Raw genomic sequence first — 15,954 nt, 5'->3', positions numbered from 1 at the left:
GTGGGAAGGGGCCAGCGGGCGGGGGAGTGGCCGTGTGTGTGGTGGGGGGGGCCTCGTGGGCGCGGCCCCGTCCAACGCGTGGGCGCGTTTCAGATTATCCCGACTCCACGGACGTCAAGTTTGAAGAGCTTAAGAACGTCAAACTGGAAGAGGAGGAGGAGGAGGAGGAGGAGGAGGAGGTGGAGGAGGAGGAGGAGCAGGAGCAGGAGGCTGCGGCTTTGGATCTCTCTGTGAACCCCACGTCTGTCGGGGGGCGCCTTGTCTTCCCCGGCTCCAGGAAGAAGCCCTTCTCCAGCCTGGGCCCCGGCTCCTCGCAGGAGTCCGTGTCTTCCGACTCGGAAGCCAGCGAGCCCCTGTCGTGCCGCGCCCAGGGCCAGACGGGGGCCCTGGTGCCGGCGCACGCCTACGCCAGAGGGGACGGCCGGCCGGCGGGGGCAGAGCCATGCCCGAGGAAGAAGGGCAGCAGCGCCCGCAGCGGCAGTGAGCCAGAGCTGGCGGAGGTACGGGGGGTACTGGGCAGGGGCGGGCCTGGAGCGCCCTGGCAAGGAGGGCGGGAGGGAGGGGGCGGGAGGGTGGGGCCGCAGCTGCTGCAGAAGCCACCCCGGTGGCTCCCGGCCTGCAGTGTTGTCGGGGGCCCCTGAGTGTGGGCTGGTGCCGTTAGCCGGGGGTGCCTGCTGGCCTGCGCGGCTCGTGCCAGCCTCGGCTCTGCTGCCCGCCCAGGGCGCTGCGTCCTGACCCTGCCTGTGCTCGCAGCCCCGGCCAAGGGTGCAGGGCGAGGTAGTCTTCTTGCTCTCCTCTTCCGTGCTGCCCTGCAGACAGAACCCCCTGAGGATTCCCCCCCCACCACCCCCAAACAGTCTCTGTCTTAGCGTTGTTGCCGGAGCCTTCTCCCAGAGACCCGGAGCTGCCGGCACACGCTTGTTCAGGCCCCCGGGACACTTACTGTCCCCTGGCTTTGCTTTCTGCACAGAAAAGCCTCTTGGTGGGGCTGAGCGGGCCGTGGCCCTCGCTGGGTCACCTCCCTGATGTCCCAGCGGCGGCCTGGGTGGCATGGAGCCACTGGGTCAGCAGAAGCTACTCGGAAGGCCCTCCTTGTTTGTTATCGTGTGTCTTATTGTGGAGAGTTGATGACCCGCCCCGGTGGCCTGTGTGGGCCGTGGGTTTAGCCGGCACCGTGCGTCCATCTGCTCCCAGCGCCTGGCTTCCGGGCCAGCCGTGGTCTGTCGCGCTGGTGTTGGGTCTCAGGTGGGCTCCAACTGCTCCTCACACACCCCCGATTCCGCTTCTGCTCACCGTCTCCTTGGCCGGCCTGGGACAGCCAGTGTGCACCCCAGCCCCCTGGTCTGTGCCTGGCTGGGGACAGTGGGGATGTTAGAATCTTGGCGCTCACACCTGGAGGCAGGGGTGGGACCCCCACACCCGCTTCCTGCTGCCTCTCCAGGAGGGCAGGGGAGGCCAGCAAGCCCGGCTCATTTCTCGCTGGCTTGACCGACTCTCGGGGCGTGTTTCTGCAGACCCCTTCTTCCCCGTGGCTGCCCTCCCTGTGGGGGAGGTGCGGCCTGGGTGCTGCCACCCCGCGTTTCCGGCAGCTGCTCTCCGCTCTCTGGGACTGCTGCCACGCAGGCTTCTCAGACTGGGCACTGGACACCCCCTCACCCCAGCCAGAGCATCCTGCTTCAGGGCCCTCCTCCAATCAGAATGCAGAATCCGCTGACGCCGCAGGGTGTATGCCCGCCCAGCCCTGTTGACTGCTGCTCAGGAATATGTCAGTTCCCTTTTACTTGGGGGGGGGGCGAGGGGCACACCCAGCAGTGCTCGGGGCTTCCTTCTGGCTCTGAGCTCAGGGATCACTCCTGGCGGGTTCAGGGAACTGTATGTGGTGCCAGGAATCAACCCGGGTCAGCCTGCATGTAAGGCAGGCGCCCTACCCGCTGTGCTATCGCCCCAGCCCCTGCTTTTCTCTTGTGCTAGTGGGAGCCCCACCGTGAGGGCTGGATGCATGCATCGGTCATGTAGGACCCAGAATATTGCTTGATTTCCAGGGAAAAGGTTGGGGAAAATGACCTTTAACCTGTGACCATGGGTCTTGCCCACATGACCCGCTCCCAGGCAGTTGGTAACCACCCCAGCCCCCGTTCCGGGGCAGTGTTCCCACTCACCTCTAGCAGGTGAGTGTGTGCGGGTCAGAGGTCAGCACCAGGGGCTTCGGAGGGGCTTGACCTCCAGGCGGACACACGGAGGCGCCGTTGGCTTCTCTCTCCCTGCCCCTCCCGTTCTAAGCCCTCCGGTGCCTTCCTGCTGCCTTTTTCTGTCCTCCCATGGCCCTGCCAGCTATTCTCAGCCATTTGTGTTGGCGGCTCCTTACAAGGGCCTGAAGATGTGATTCTTGCTGGGTTCTGTGGTGCTGGGGGCGCCTGGGCCGTACCCGGTGGTGCTGGGGGACCACGTAGTGCTGGGGGTCGAACCTGAGCCGGGCACGTGCCTGGCCAATGCCCCCCATGCTGTATTGTCTCTGGGCACCTGGCACCTATTCTTTTACTTCCACTTTGGGGCCACGCCTGGTGGTGCTCAGGACTTAGTCCTAGCTCTGCACTCATGGCTCACTCCTGGTGAGGACCAGACGGGGTGTGGGAGCTCAAACCCAGGTCACACGCGTGCCAAGCAACTGCCCGACCTGCTGAACTGCTTTCCAGCCATGGACCTCTCGTCTGTGGCCTGATGGTCAAGCCTTCTCTGCTCTGCCACCCGCTCTCCCTACATCTGCTCTGCTCTTTTTTTTTTTTTTTTTTTTTCTTTTTGGGTGACACCCGGCAATGCACAGGGGTTACTCCTGGCTCTGCACTCAGGAATTACTCCTGGCGGTGCTTAGGGGACCATATGGGATGCTGGGAATCGAACCCGGGTTCGGCCGCATGCAAGGCAAACGCCCTACCCGCTGTGCTATCGCTCCAGCCCCTGCTCTGCTCTTTGCCCTTTGTGGCATGCCTGCTCTGGGCCAGGATTGTGCTTGCAGGCAGCCGACTGGCCGTGACCCGGCGTGGCGCGCTGAGCTGTGTGGCAGGGGTGGGAGACGCAGCGTGCTTCTTCCTGAGCCCGGCATGGTCCCCAGGGCCTGCCCCACCAGCTTCTGGAAGCGGGCAAGAACCGCAGGGCAGTTTAGTTCCCGTAGGAATCAGGATTGATCGGGTGGAGGGTCAGAGCCGGCGCTTTATCCTCAGAGACAGCTAACGGCCTCATGTATTTGGGAACAGCTGCATGCTTGGAAGCACCTGTGTCTCCTGTCCCCCACCTGGGGCACCCCCAGGGTGTCACTTGCTGTTAAGTTTATGTGCCACCACCTTATGTCAGGGGCTCGGGAATGATCCCTGGTGAAGCTGACGCACCAGAGAAAGCCACAGACCCGGTTGAGGTGTGGGCCGAGTCCCAAGACTCGTGTCCTTGATAGCGAGGGGCTGCTTGAAAGCGTGCGCTCGTGGGTCAGGAGTGCAAGGTGTCCTGTTGGGAGCACAGTCCTCGACCTTGGGTACTCGAGGTTCAGAGAGGGAGCAGGGAAGGCTGGGAACTCGAGCTGCTGTGTCGTGGTCCCAGGCCCGATGGAAGGGAGCCTGGGGACAGCTCCCCTGTGCGTTACTGTCTGTCCTGACTCGCAGCTTGTCTGAGACCAGGGCCAGAACTTGGCCCTTTCTGTCACAGATGGAGGGATTTGGGGGTCCGGGGCATGTTGCAGGGCAAGCAACACCCTGACACCCCGTAGCAGGGTTGGGTGCCCTGGAGCTGGGAGACAGGAAACCAGGGGTGCTAGTTCCATGTTCAGTGGACCTGATGTCTCCTCTCGTGGCCAGGCACGAGCCCTGGGGTGTGAGTGAGCCCGCTTTCCTGCATCCTCACAGCCCCAAGCTGGGGGTCTGGGTGCCCGCTGGGCTCCAGGCTCGGGCACAGGGGCCTTCTGTCTTTCTGTTCTCCCAGAGCCAGGGCTGTATTTTATTTTGTTTGTTTTCGAGTCACACCCAGTGATGCACAGGGGTTACTCCTGGCTCTGCACTCGGGACTGACTCCTGGTGGTGCTTGGGGGACCATATGGGATGCCAGGGATTGAACCCGGGCTGGCCGTGTGCAAGGCAGACACCTTACCCGCTGTGCTATCTTTCTGTCCCCCCTCCTGGGCTTTTGAATCTTCTCTCTCCTCTTCTTATCCTGGCTTTTTTTTTTTTTTTTTTTTGCTTTTTGGGTCACACCTGGCGATGCACAGGGGTTACTCCTGGCTCTGCACTCAGGAATTACCCCTGGCCGTGCTCAGGGGACCATATGGGATGCTGGGATTTGAACCCGGGTCGGCCGCGTGCAAGGCAAACGCCCTACCCGCTGTGCTATCTCTCCAGCCCCTTATCCTGGCTTTTAATCAGCAGCTGTTCCTCAGAAAATGTCTCTCATCCGCTGCAGTCAATTTTTCTTCCTGTTTTGGGGCACACCCAGCCGTGCTCTGAGTGAGGTGCTCTGAGGTTCCTCCTGGTGGAGTTAGGGCACTGCGTGGCCCCCACTGGCTGTGATTCTCATTCTGAACCTGCTGCTGGGTGCCCACAGGTTTCAGCTCTGGTTCTGCATCTTTCCCAAACCCCTCCTTCAAGTTTCTTCGAGTCTGACTGGGGCCAACAAAGGGCCACCAGGTGGGCTTCTGAGGGGATCCGCTCATCCCAGTCTCACTTCAGTGGTCCAGGCTCGAAGCCCACTGACGTTGGCAGCCTCACCCTCCCCTCTCCCGTCCGGCATCTAAATGTCAGGCCTGGAATGTAGGTGTTCTTCCAAGTAGGGACTGCACAAAGATTATAGGGGTGCGGGGCTGGAGTGATAGCACAGCGGGTAGGGTGTTTGCCTTGCATGCGGCCGACCCGGGTTCGGATCCCAGCATCCCATATGGTCCCCTGAGAGCACCGCCAGGAGTAATTCCTGAGTGCAGAGCCAGGAGTAACCCCTGTGCATCGCCGGGTGTGACCCAAGAAAAAAAGCAAAAAAAAAAAAAAAAGATTATAGGGGAGCAGGAGGATAATAATGAACCTTTAGTTTTGCGTGAAGCCTTCTGCAGTCTTTTTTTTGTGTGTGTGCCTAAAGCGCTTTGATGTATATAATCCACGAGTAAGTATATATGTCTGTCAGAATACACGTTTCTGAATTTCCATGCTTACGCTAGTAAAGAGATTGAGGCCCTGAGTGTTAGTTAAGCAGATGGGGTGTTCCCCTGCGTGTTACGGCTCCAGCCCCCTGGGCTGCTTTTTAAAAAAGCCAAGACGTCCACACTTCCAGGTGGAGATTTTGCTCTAGAGCATTTGCATAACCCTCGCTTAGACTCGTGTGCCTGGCATTGCTTAGGCCTTCGGCTGGAGTACTCTTCCAGTGCTGGAGCACTCTTCCTGTACCTAGACCAGGGAACTCGGCCCTTTTGGCTGTTGAAGAACACTTCCCCATGTCTTCCTTCGCGTGCCTGCCCCCTCCCCCCGTTTGAATTGTGAGACTGACTTCTGCTGTGTCTCCCGCTGAAGGCGTGGCCTGTTTGATTGCTCTGTGCTGTTTGCCCAGGTTGCCGATGAATACATGTTTTCGCTGGACGAGAGTAAGAAGTCCAGGGGCCGCCGGCAGCCCCTGAGCAAGCTCCCCCGCCATCACCCGCTCGTGCTGCAGGACTGCGCCAGCGATGATGGTAAGTGTGGAACGCCGGGAGGCCGGTAACTCAGTGGTCCTCGGTCTCCACGCAGAGGGCAAAGTCTTCTTCTTCTTTTTTTTTTTGGTCACACCCAGCAGTGCACAGGGGTTACTCCTGGCAGTGCTGGGGGACCATATGGGATGCTGGGAATTAAACCCGGGTCAGCCACGTGCAAGGCAAACACCCTACACACTGTGCTATCGCTCCAGCCCAAGGGCAAAGTCTTCTTGAGAATCGATTTATAATTGGATTTTGTGATAAGTTCTGAGTCCTTTGGAATGTACCTAAACGGGGTAACGGCGGGTCCTTCCTCCTGCAGCTGGGAGAGGTACAGGCTGAGAATTCTCAGGACTGTAAGTTCTCTCTGTGATGCCAAGTCTTGAGTGCAAGGCGAGGCCACAAAGATAACGACTAAAGAGGTGCCGGGATTCCCCAGGGCCCATAGGGGCCGTGGTGGGGATGGTGGGTCAGGCTGCTAGATACAGAGATCTATGGGAAGATGATACCTAGGCCAGAGGCGGCCTGCAGAACCCTGGAGGAGAGAGACGGGAGGCAGGGTCAGAGGAGCTGGAGATGCGGGGCAGGAGGGAGACCCAAACTCGGGCCAAGTTTTAAGTGGCGCTAAAAGGGTGAGAATCAAAGGGCCGGGAGAGAGCGTGCGCCTCCGTGCCTTGTCGGTGCAAGTGAAAGAACAAGTGCCTGGCAGGTGCAAGCCTCTGAGTTTCATCCCCCCCATTCCCGCACCGCTGGGTGTGGAAAAAAAGTGAACACTTCCGGCCACTCAGGCCCGAGTGTGGACAGTGTCGGCAGTGGCTTGTTAGGAAGGTTGTTCCCTGTGACTGCCTGAGAAAGGCTTTGCAGGGAGGGGATGGGCCCCCTGCTCTGGTCTGGGTCTGTGAGGGTCTGGGCTGGGGGCAGGCGGCAGGGGCCTGGAGTCCTGGTGTTGGACAGGCCGAGCCCTGGGCGGGGGAGCTATGAGGAGGGTAGGGCGAGAAGCAGGGGTTGAGGCCCCCTGGTTCCAGCTTTGCTCAGGCTTGGTTTTTGTTTCGTTTGGGGGTTACACTCATCAGTGCTCAGGACATACTCCTGGCTCAGTGCTCAGGGATCACTCCTGGTGGGGTTGGGGGAACCACAGGGGATGCCAGGCATTGAATCCGGGTCGGCCAGGTGCAAAGCAAGTGCCCCGCCTGCTGTGCTATCTCTGTGGCAGCAACCCCCTGTGCTCAGGCTTTGGAAAGCTGCCGTCCGCCGCGTGGAGGTGGTCTCTTTCCCCAGGAAAGAGCACAGAGGGAGGGCCCTGCGGCTGGGCTCGGCAGGGCCAGGAGGGGCGCGTGGAGCTGGTCCGTCTGCATGGGAGGCCTGTGCTCCACCCCTGGGCTGGTCCCTGGCCCTGGGAGCTTTGTAGCATGTCATTTTTATTATTTTTTTTTTATTTTATTGTTTTTATTTTTGCTTTTTGGGTCACACCCGGCGATGCACAGGGGTTACTCCTGGCTCTGCACTCAGGAATCACTCCTGGCGGTGCTCAGGGGACCATATGGGATGCTGGGAATCGAACCTGGGTCGACCGCATATGCAAGGCAAATGCCCTACCCGCTGTGCTATTGCTCCATCCCCATAGCGTGTCATTTTTAAAATTTATTTTCTGGTTTTGTTTGGGGGCTGTGCCTGGCGGTGCTCAGAGCTTCCTGCTGACTCTGAGCTCAGGAATCACTCGTGGCGTACGGGATGCTGCAGGCCGAACCCGGTCGGCTGCATGTAAGGCAAGCGTCTCACCCGCTCTACTATCTCTCTGGCCCTGTTGTTGACTTTTTGATACTGCTTCTATACTACAAAGCCTTTCATGGTAGGAAATTCCGACTCTGGGGCTGGAGAGCGCTTAAAGGGTGGGAACTCGAACTCTCGCATACCAGTGACCAGTCCCTTGGTCACTGCTGATGGCTTGCCCCCCCACCACCACAAAAGATGCCCCAAATGTGGAGAAAGTGGAAGAGTGGCAGTGCTCTGTATTCTGTTCCTGCATCCGTCAGCTCCCCCACCTTTGACTGGCTCAGTTCCCGTGCATGTGCCCTGAGAGGCGTCTCTGTGTGTGACCCCCGCTGTTGGCGCCTCTGGGGCATCATCAGGGACTCCCCGGCCCCTCTTCCACTCGTTTCCCCTGCAGGTGTTCCATAGCTTTCCTTGGCGGGGGGACACCCGAGCTTGGCTCCTCTGTAGCACTGGGAGGCGCTGCCTCAGTGTCTGTTAGCCTCACAGCTGCCTGCCCCAGCCGGGCTTAGTGACGAGCTCACATGGCACCCTGCCGCAGAGGTGAGCTGGGGAGGGGCCTGCAGCTCTCCCTCCCTAGGCCGGCGGCCCTGCTGTGTCTCACTGCACCAGGAGAGCGCTTTGAGGCCGCTTTGCTTTAAAGCAGCTGTCGGTGTGCCGATTTTTCCACCAGGACTGTGAGGGCCTCCGCCTCTGCTCCTTGCTTCCGGCTGGGTCTCTCTGTTTCTGCCAGAGGCACAGAAAGCCATCCTGGGGTTTGCTGCCTTGGGCCCTGGCGCAGCTGGGTCCATGGGACTGGCCGAGGTTTTCATCCTCTGCATTGGTCTCTCTGCGCCTTCGTGACCTTCCTTGAGGGCGCACACTGGCAGCTGCCACATCCTGCCAGGATTGACAAGACCAAAGTGGGCTGGAGAGATGGTGCAGGGTGAAGGCGCTTGCCTTGCATGCAGCCAGCTCGAGTGAGATGCATGGTGGCCTGGGCACCTCCAGGAGAGACCAGCAAGGCCACCACACGTGGCTCCCAAACCAGGGCAGGACAAGCAGCTAAAGGCAGAGTAGAAAACTGTTTATCTACATTGAGGTTGAGTTGCCCAAAATGGGCAAATACGGGACTGGAGAGATGGTTCAGCAGGTAAGGTGCTTGCTTGCCTTGCACGCAGCTGACCTGGGTTCTATCCCAAGCATCCCACAATCCCCCCCCCCCCCACCAAGTGCAGGTACAATATCTGAGCACATAGCTAGGAGTAAACCCTGAGAGTAACCCCTGAACATTGCTGGGGATGGTCCAAGCCCCCTCTCTTCCCCTCCAAAATAAAGGGCAAATAAATGGGCATTTAGTGTAAGTGTATTCCAGAGCTTTCCTCGGGCTGCTGTGGGGAGAGGCCCAGGGCCTCTGGGAAGCATCCTCTGTTTGGAAGGGGCAGCCTGGGATTGCAGATGCCCATACCCAGCCCGGTGCCCAGTGGCCTCCTGTGGACACGTTTCCCGAGGCGGCCACTGTGGCTGCAGCTTCTGCGCCCCCCTTGCCCGGGAGCATCTGTGGGAACTGCCATCCGACCACAGGGACACCTGCTGGCCCCTGAGCTCAGAGCCCTGGGCTTCCCTCCCTGCTGGACCCGTGGCTGCAGGTGGGCTGTCCTCTGGTCAGGGCTGCTGGGGGGGCACGACCCTCCTTCCCTGGATGCCCTGCGGGGAGGGGACTTGCTTCCCAGGCAGCGTGGACACTGTTGCTCCCGTAACTCTTCCTGTGTGCTGTCTAGCCCCAGCGACCGAAGGAGCCGAGAGTAAACATTACGGGTCGCACAGGCCTCCTGTCCCTCTAGCTTATATTCGTGTGTGGGACGGACTCAGGTCTCGGGGACGTCACCGGGACAGGCCGGGCACACGTTCTCCCCCTGCAGTGTACCCTGGCCTCTGTGGCGTATCTCACTGGGCCTGACCCTGTAAACACGGGACCTGACCTCGGCTCCCTGGGAGTGGTGGGTGTGACCGTGGGCCAGTGTGCGGTGGCTCCTCACCTGGACGTGGGCCATTCAGTCCTCTTGACGTCCACGAAGGCTGGGAAGAAGGTGGGTGTTAGACACGCAGAGCACTGCCCTTCCCGAGGCCAGGCCAGGGAGCCCCGTTCAATCAAGGCAGGAATCCCGTGACTTCGATTTCTCCAGGAACCTTCTCAGGGGAGCGAGAAAGTTCCAGTCGAGCACCATTTCATTAGACAGATTTAAGTTTTGTTATTTCTCTGGTGTTTTTCGTGTTTCCTGTTGATGCGGCTAAAGAAAAAAACTCTTTAAACACGAGGACTTTGTGGGAGCAGGGGGACAGTGCGAAGGCTTAGCATGCGGGCTTTGCACGTGGGAGGCCTGGGCTCGGTCCCCCGCATCCCGGGGCTCTGGGAGTACTCTGCGAGCACCACTGGGTGTGGCTCCACGCCCGCCCCCGTGCCCCCAAGTAAACTAGGTCAGACTTATGTTAATGTTTGCAAGCAGCAAGTGTTACGGTTTCTGGCCATTTAAGCGGCGTCCCTTTGCTGCCCGTGGACAGAAGGCTTGAGTGCTCACCGTCCAGCGGGCCGCAGAGGCTAGCGGGCAGACGCCCCCGGCCAGAAGGAAGTGGAAACCCGGGTTGGCCTTCTTGGGGTGCCGAAGGGCGCGTGGTGCTGCCCTGCCCTGGGCTGCTGCTGTCTGTGCCGGGCGGGGGGGACTCACCATGCTTGCCCCTGCTAGAGGCGTCTGAGCAGCTGACCCCTGAGGAGGAGGCAGAGGAGACGGAGGCCTGGGCCAAGCCCCTGAGCCAGCTGTGGCAGAACCGGCCTCCCAACTTCGAAGCCGAGAAGGAATTCAATGAGGCCATGGCGCAGCAGGCCCCTCACTGTTCCGTCTGCATGATCTTCCAGACCTACCATCAGGTGAGCCCCGCGGGCCGGCTGGCCCCTCCGTGCTCTGTGTTTCCTGCCCACTCCCAGCAGCCCAGCAACAGCCCAGCCATGCGAGGGGGCTCCCCCCAGAGAAGGCCTCGGGGAGAGCTGGGGCTGGGGGTGCTGCCCCTCCTCCTCCCCAGGGACCTCACTATGGGCGGGAGTCTGGCCTTCCAGTCGCCCTAGTCTCCAGGGAAGGTCAGCTTCTCTCTGTCCTCAGACCCTACTAGGGGGGGGGGGGGGGTGTGTGTGTGTGTGTGTGTGTGTGTGTGTGTGTGTGTGTGTGTGTGTGTGTGTGTGTGTGTGTGTGTGTGTGTGTGTGTGTGTGTGTGTGTGTGTGTGTGTGTGTGTGTGTGTGTGTGTGTGTGTGTGTGTGTACGTGCGCACACACGCATGTCCCAGTGTGGGGCCCCTTTTGTGTGTAGGCGGGAGTCCCTATGGGGTGGGGGTGAGGTGTGTGTGTGTGTGTGTGTGTGTGTGTCCCAGTGTGGTCCTCTCTCCCTGCATGTCCCCCTCACTGTGGGGTCTCCTCTGTGTGTGTGTGTGCCCACTGTGGGGTGTCCCCTGTGTCCCTCCCACTGTGGGGTCCCCCAGTGTGGGGTCTCCTCTCTCCCCCCTAGTGTGGGGTATGCAGATACACGTGTGCTTTTCTGTGACCCCTGATGCCTTCACCGCCCAGTGTTCCTGGGCCCAGCCCGAGGTGGCGGGGAGGCATTTAGACTCCCTCATGCCAGGTGACTGGCTCATTGGGGTGGGATGGTTGGGAGTGGCATGGCTGTGGTGATTTCTCGGGACCTTTGGCAGCACGTTATGGATTTGCGGCTCAGTTGTCTTCCCACTGATCAGATGTAAATTCGGAGACCTCTGTACCGGCCATGGGGGCCCTGCTGCTGACCCTGCCTCCAGCCCACTTCCCAAGGGGCCTCCGACCGCTGGTGGTGACCTCCCTGGGCTGTGGGTGCCGTGATCCAGATCTGTCCTAGGCGTGAGGGTGACCCTGCCACCCAGCAGCTGAAGGCGTTTGCAGGACGGTCGCGGGGGAAGTAGGTGGCCGCATGCACTCCAGCTCCGTGGCAGTGCTGTGGCTCAGGTGACCCTCAGTCACGTCCTCCCCAGAGTGGACGCCCCGCGGGGCAGCCCCCACAGCCGCATCCCGTGAGCATCACGGTGCATTCTATTACCGCCGCCTGGGGAAGGTGGAGATCCCAGCTGCCTCTCGCCTCCTTCCTTCTCCTCGGCTGTCCCGAGGGGCCTTTGTCTGCCGTGAGAAATTGAATTCGAGTCATTAGCGGGCACTTCAATTAGCAGCCCTGGCGGGGTGAGCTGGGCACGCGCTCCCTGACGCCAGCTCTGCTTGCAGGTGGAGTTCGGAGGCCTGACTCAGAGCTGCACAGAGGCCGGAGACCCGGCCCCGCAGAAGCAGAGGACCAAGCCGCTGATCCCAGAGATGTGCTTCACCTCCATCGGCTGCAGCACCGACATCAACCTCTCCACCCCCTACCTGGAGGAGGACGGCACCAGCCTCCTCGTCTCCTGCAAAAAGTGCAGCGTCCGCGTGCACGCCAGTGAGTTCTCGTCCTGCCCCTGGCTGCCCGGTCCCCTGGGAGGAGACCGCACGCTGCTGTGCCGTTGGTGGCGGACAGGCTCTGCGTCCCGTGTGACCCGTGGGGTCTGGGCTCAGTCCTGCGGAGTGTGGCCTAGCCTCCTGCCCACCGGCTGGGTGCTGGAGAATCGCCAGTTCCGGCTTTGGGCGCCCCCAGCTGCCCTGTGTCGTGGGGGTTTCTGGGCGGTCAGTCGCTGGGCAGGGTTGTGGCCCGCCCTCGGGCTCTGACTCTGGCGCTGCTTCACCCTCCTGCGGTGTCCCTGCCAGGTTGCTATGGTGTCCCCCCAGCAAAGGCCTCTGAGGACTGGATGTGCTCACGGTGCTCAGCCAACGCCCTGGAGGAGGTGAGTGAGTGTGGGCACGCGTCTGTCTGCCGCCCTGTGTTGCTTAGAGGTCGCTGCCGTGGCGATGTGGCCGTTTCCCGGGGGCCTGACACACGGCCCCAGCAGCTGGGCATGTCACATCCAGGGCGAGAGAGGACGAGGGTTATTGACACCCCCTGGGCTGTGAGCGGGGCTGTTGGCGCCAGACGGGAGTGGCTTTGCTCCTCTGTGTCAGGACGGAGTAGAGGCCTGTCCCTGGCCACTCGCCCTGGAGAGGATATGGCCACTGGGTTGGGAGACCTCACTGCACAGCTCTCCTCCCGCCCGTGCCGCCACCCTGGGGAGCACCTCTCGTAGGAGGCAGCGAGAGCCCCCCAGTTTGAGCAGAACTTCGTCCCTGACTTGGCTTACAGTTGTTACTTACGTTTGGGGGCCGGGGATCCGTCCAGGGCCCCTTGTTTGCCAGGTCTGTGATTTACCCCCAAGCTACAGTGTGGCCGTTTGTGGCTATTTTCAGTAACAGGGAATGGGATGTCGTATCCCGGTGGGTAATACGAAGGGTGGGGCACTCGCCTTGGACACAGCCAGCCTGGGTTTGGTCCCCTGCACCACACATGGTCTCTGAGTCCTGCCAGGAGTGAGTCCCTGAGCACAGAGCCAAGAGTGACTCCGGACTTTCGCCGGATGTGGCCTAATAAAAACGAAAACCGTATCCTAGTGCCGTCAGCCCCTGAGGCCTGCCTATCTTCCTGGCCGCGGGGCTGTTCATTTGCGGGTCTTCTGTCTGGGCTTCTGTCTGGGCTGCTCGGAGGAAGTGGAGGGCAGTGTGGCGTGGATCTGACGCTCTCCCTTCGCCCACAGGACTGCTGCCTCTGCTCGCTGCGGGGAGGAGCCCTGCAGAGGGCAAACGATGACAGGTGAGTCTCCGGTGGGGCACTGTCCTCCTGGCAGCCTGTGGGCTGGCTCCAAGGCCGACGTGCCTAGGGGGTGTGGGTGAGAGCCGCAGGCCCAGATTTTCTTCCTCTCTGCAGCGGAGACATCAGCCAGGTCCTTGCGGGGACCTCGGATGGATATGAGAACATGAGTCGGGGTGTGGGAGACACTTGCCTGGTGACCACCAGGCTGCTCCTCATGGCTGGGGGGCTCTGAGCTGCCCCCCACCTGGGCTTCTCCAGTGCTGGGCTCCATGTCAGTGAGCTCAGTCTCTGTGCCAACGGGTGCCCTAGGTGGTCCGGAGGTGGCTGGCCAGGGATCACCCCTGCGGGCTCTGGGCAGCCAGTGGGCATCCTGTTGAAACCCCCTGAGCCAGCCTCAGCGTCCCCTCTCAGCCTGCTGACGTGAGGCCACTGTCCCTCCCGGAGCCTTCTGTGTGGAGTGTGAACAGCTCCGCGGGGGCCGCCCACCTTCCCCTGATGCCCTTTCTGTCCTCCGAGCCCCGGACAGACGCGTGGTGCCCTGGGGCCGCAGCAGTGCCCAGCAGCCACGAGCACGGGCCTCAGGGCCCACCTGGCTGCCCGGGAGCTCTGGGCCCGTCCCTTGTTCTCTCCTGCCTCACTGACTGACGCCCCCAGAGGCAGCACGAGCGTCCCTGCTCAGCCCCAGTGGGTGGTGCCCGTGCATAGCTTGAGGAACACGCCCCGGGGAGGGGCCGCTCCTGGGCCAGGGCTGGGGAGAGGCCGGGAGGAGAGAGCAGGTTGGAGACTGCCGGGAGCTGTGGGGAGGGAGCACCCCGCTCTTTAGACCCTTCCCTGGAGCCCCCCATTTTGCCGCGGGCTGAGCTCGCTGCTTCCACACGCCTCTGTGGAGGTGTTTTTGTCCACTTCTTGCCCAGCTGCACCCCAGGCCCTTGCTCTTGGCGGTCAGCAGCACGCTGGGGACTGGGGGACGTGCCATGGACAGCCTCCCGCTGGGGGAAGGGCTGGCCCTGAGGTCCCTGAGGGAGCCTTTGCCTTGGCCAGGTGGGTCCACGTCTCCTGCGCTGTGGCCATCCTGGAGGCCAGGTTCGTGAACATCGCAGAGAGAAGCCCAGTGGACGTCAGCAAGATCCCCCTGCCCCGCTTCAAGCTGGTAAGCGGGAGGAGGGGCCGGAGCTAGATGCCGTCCTGTCAGCTGCTTCCCCGGAGGCCGGGGTCCTTCCTGAGCCTCTGCCTAACGGGAGGTTTGGGGGGGGGGGGGCGCATGCTGACCCTCTGGGTGCAGTCAGGCTTGTGATGGTCACCTGGGGGCTCACGTGAGTGAACGAGCCCCCCTGTACCAGCCATCGGAGGGAAGGGGTGTGTGTGAAGGGGCGGGGCAGGAGAGGGTTGCCCACCTGTTGCTCATGTCCCATGCCGCAGAAATGCGTCTTCTGTAAGAAGCGGAGGAAAAGGGCCGCGGGCTGCTGCGTGCAGTGCTCCCACGGCCGCTGCCCCACCGCCTTCCACGTGAGCTGTGCCCAGGCCGCCCGCGTGATGATGCAGCCCGACGACTGGCCTTCCGTCGTCTTCATCACCTGCTTCCGCCACAGAATCCCCAACTTGGAGGTGAGGAGTGCAGTTACTTGACTCCCTGCTAGGGTGTCCAAAAGCGTGTCCCCGCAGGCTGTCCCAGTGTCACCAGGAGCGTGTCCCCGCAGGCTGTCCCAAAGTGTCACCAGCAGTGCATCCCCAAAGGCTGCTCCACAGTGTCATAAGAGCTTCCTGCTGCCTCAGGCTCTGCAGAGTGCGAGGAGGAGGCCACTGTCACCTCTGCCTCCTTCCCTTTTGGCGCTTGCTGGCGGGCGCTTGGTGTTCCGCCAATCCCTGTCAGTGATCAGGTCATTCCCTGGCAGAGCTCAGCGGCCCCGGCGGCGGTGAGGATCCGACTCAGTCACCCGTGGATAAAGCTTGTGTTCTAGCACTGGGCGGTATCTCAGGGGTGACTGAGCTGTTCCTGGACGGCCCACGGTTCCCTCAGGCTGGGCATTCTGAGTGCTTCCGGGGACAGGTGCTGTCCAGCCTTGTGCCACTCACCAGTTAAGGGGCTGACCAGCGAGGTTCAGAGATGCATGTGATTTGAGCCAGCCTCGCAGAAGTAGAAGCTGTGGCCCACGGCCATAGGAGGTTCCTCTCTGCAGAGTGAAGGTGCTGGGCTGGGGGCAGAGAGGCAGGACGGATGCAGGCGAGCATGAGGCCTGACTCCCAGAGGTGCTCCACTGCCCGTTTCATTAGGTCGGGGGATCTTCCGGGAGTCTGGTTTGAACTGTCTTTTTTGGTTTGTTTCTTTTGGGCCACATCCGGTTGTGTGCTGAGAGCTGATTCCTAGGTCTGCCCTCAGGAATCACCCCTGGCGGTGCTCGGGGGACTGTATGGGGTGCCAGGGATTGAACCTGGGTTGGCTGAGAGCAAGGCAAGCGTGCTGTAGTAGCACTCCTGCCCGTGGGTATCTAATCTTCACTCTGCTGACAGACTCTAAGAACAGGAATTTGAGTCAGGGAGTGGAGGGAGGTTTGAAGTGGATATATATTTACTGTTACTTTTTTTTTTATTATTGTTCTGATAACAAGGTTGCAATAATGTTACCATTGATGGTTTTGATGTACAAAGTCTCTGCATTTCTTGCTACCACCACCAAAGTGAAGGGGCATTTATGGAGTCTCTGTTGCTTGTTAAGCAGTTTTATTTATTTATTTATT

At 61.0% G+C, this 15,954-nt stretch overlaps 1 protein-coding gene across 2 annotated transcripts in view; it reads left to right on the top strand.

Annotated features, from left to right (window-relative positions):
* The window catches only part of KDM4A (lysine demethylase 4A), a 40,590-nt gene that overhangs the window by 18,535 nt on the left and 6,101 nt on the right, over positions 1-15,954 (top strand). For both annotated transcript variants that reach the window (XM_055139616.1, XM_055139617.1), the window contains exons 11-18: positions 94-500; positions 5,572-5,692; positions 10,186-10,367; positions 11,737-11,941; positions 12,247-12,323; positions 13,164-13,219; positions 14,261-14,369; positions 14,639-14,824. In XM_055139616.1, the coding sequence (XP_054995591.1) occupies positions 94-500; positions 5,572-5,692; positions 10,186-10,367; positions 11,737-11,941; positions 12,247-12,323; positions 13,164-13,219; positions 14,261-14,369; positions 14,639-14,824 (1,343 nt within the window). The remainder of the gene's footprint in view (positions 1-93; positions 501-5,571; positions 5,693-10,185; positions 10,368-11,736; positions 11,942-12,246; positions 12,324-13,163; positions 13,220-14,260; positions 14,370-14,638; positions 14,825-15,954) is intronic.

Source organism: Sorex araneus, chromosome 5, assembly GCF_027595985.1.
Source record: "Sorex araneus isolate mSorAra2 chromosome 5, mSorAra2.pri, whole genome shotgun sequence".
NCBI lineage: Eukaryota > Metazoa > Chordata > Mammalia > Eulipotyphla > Soricidae > Sorex > Sorex araneus.
Note: the sequence above shows the minus strand (reverse complement) of the source record. Positions and strands in the feature narration are given on the sequence as shown.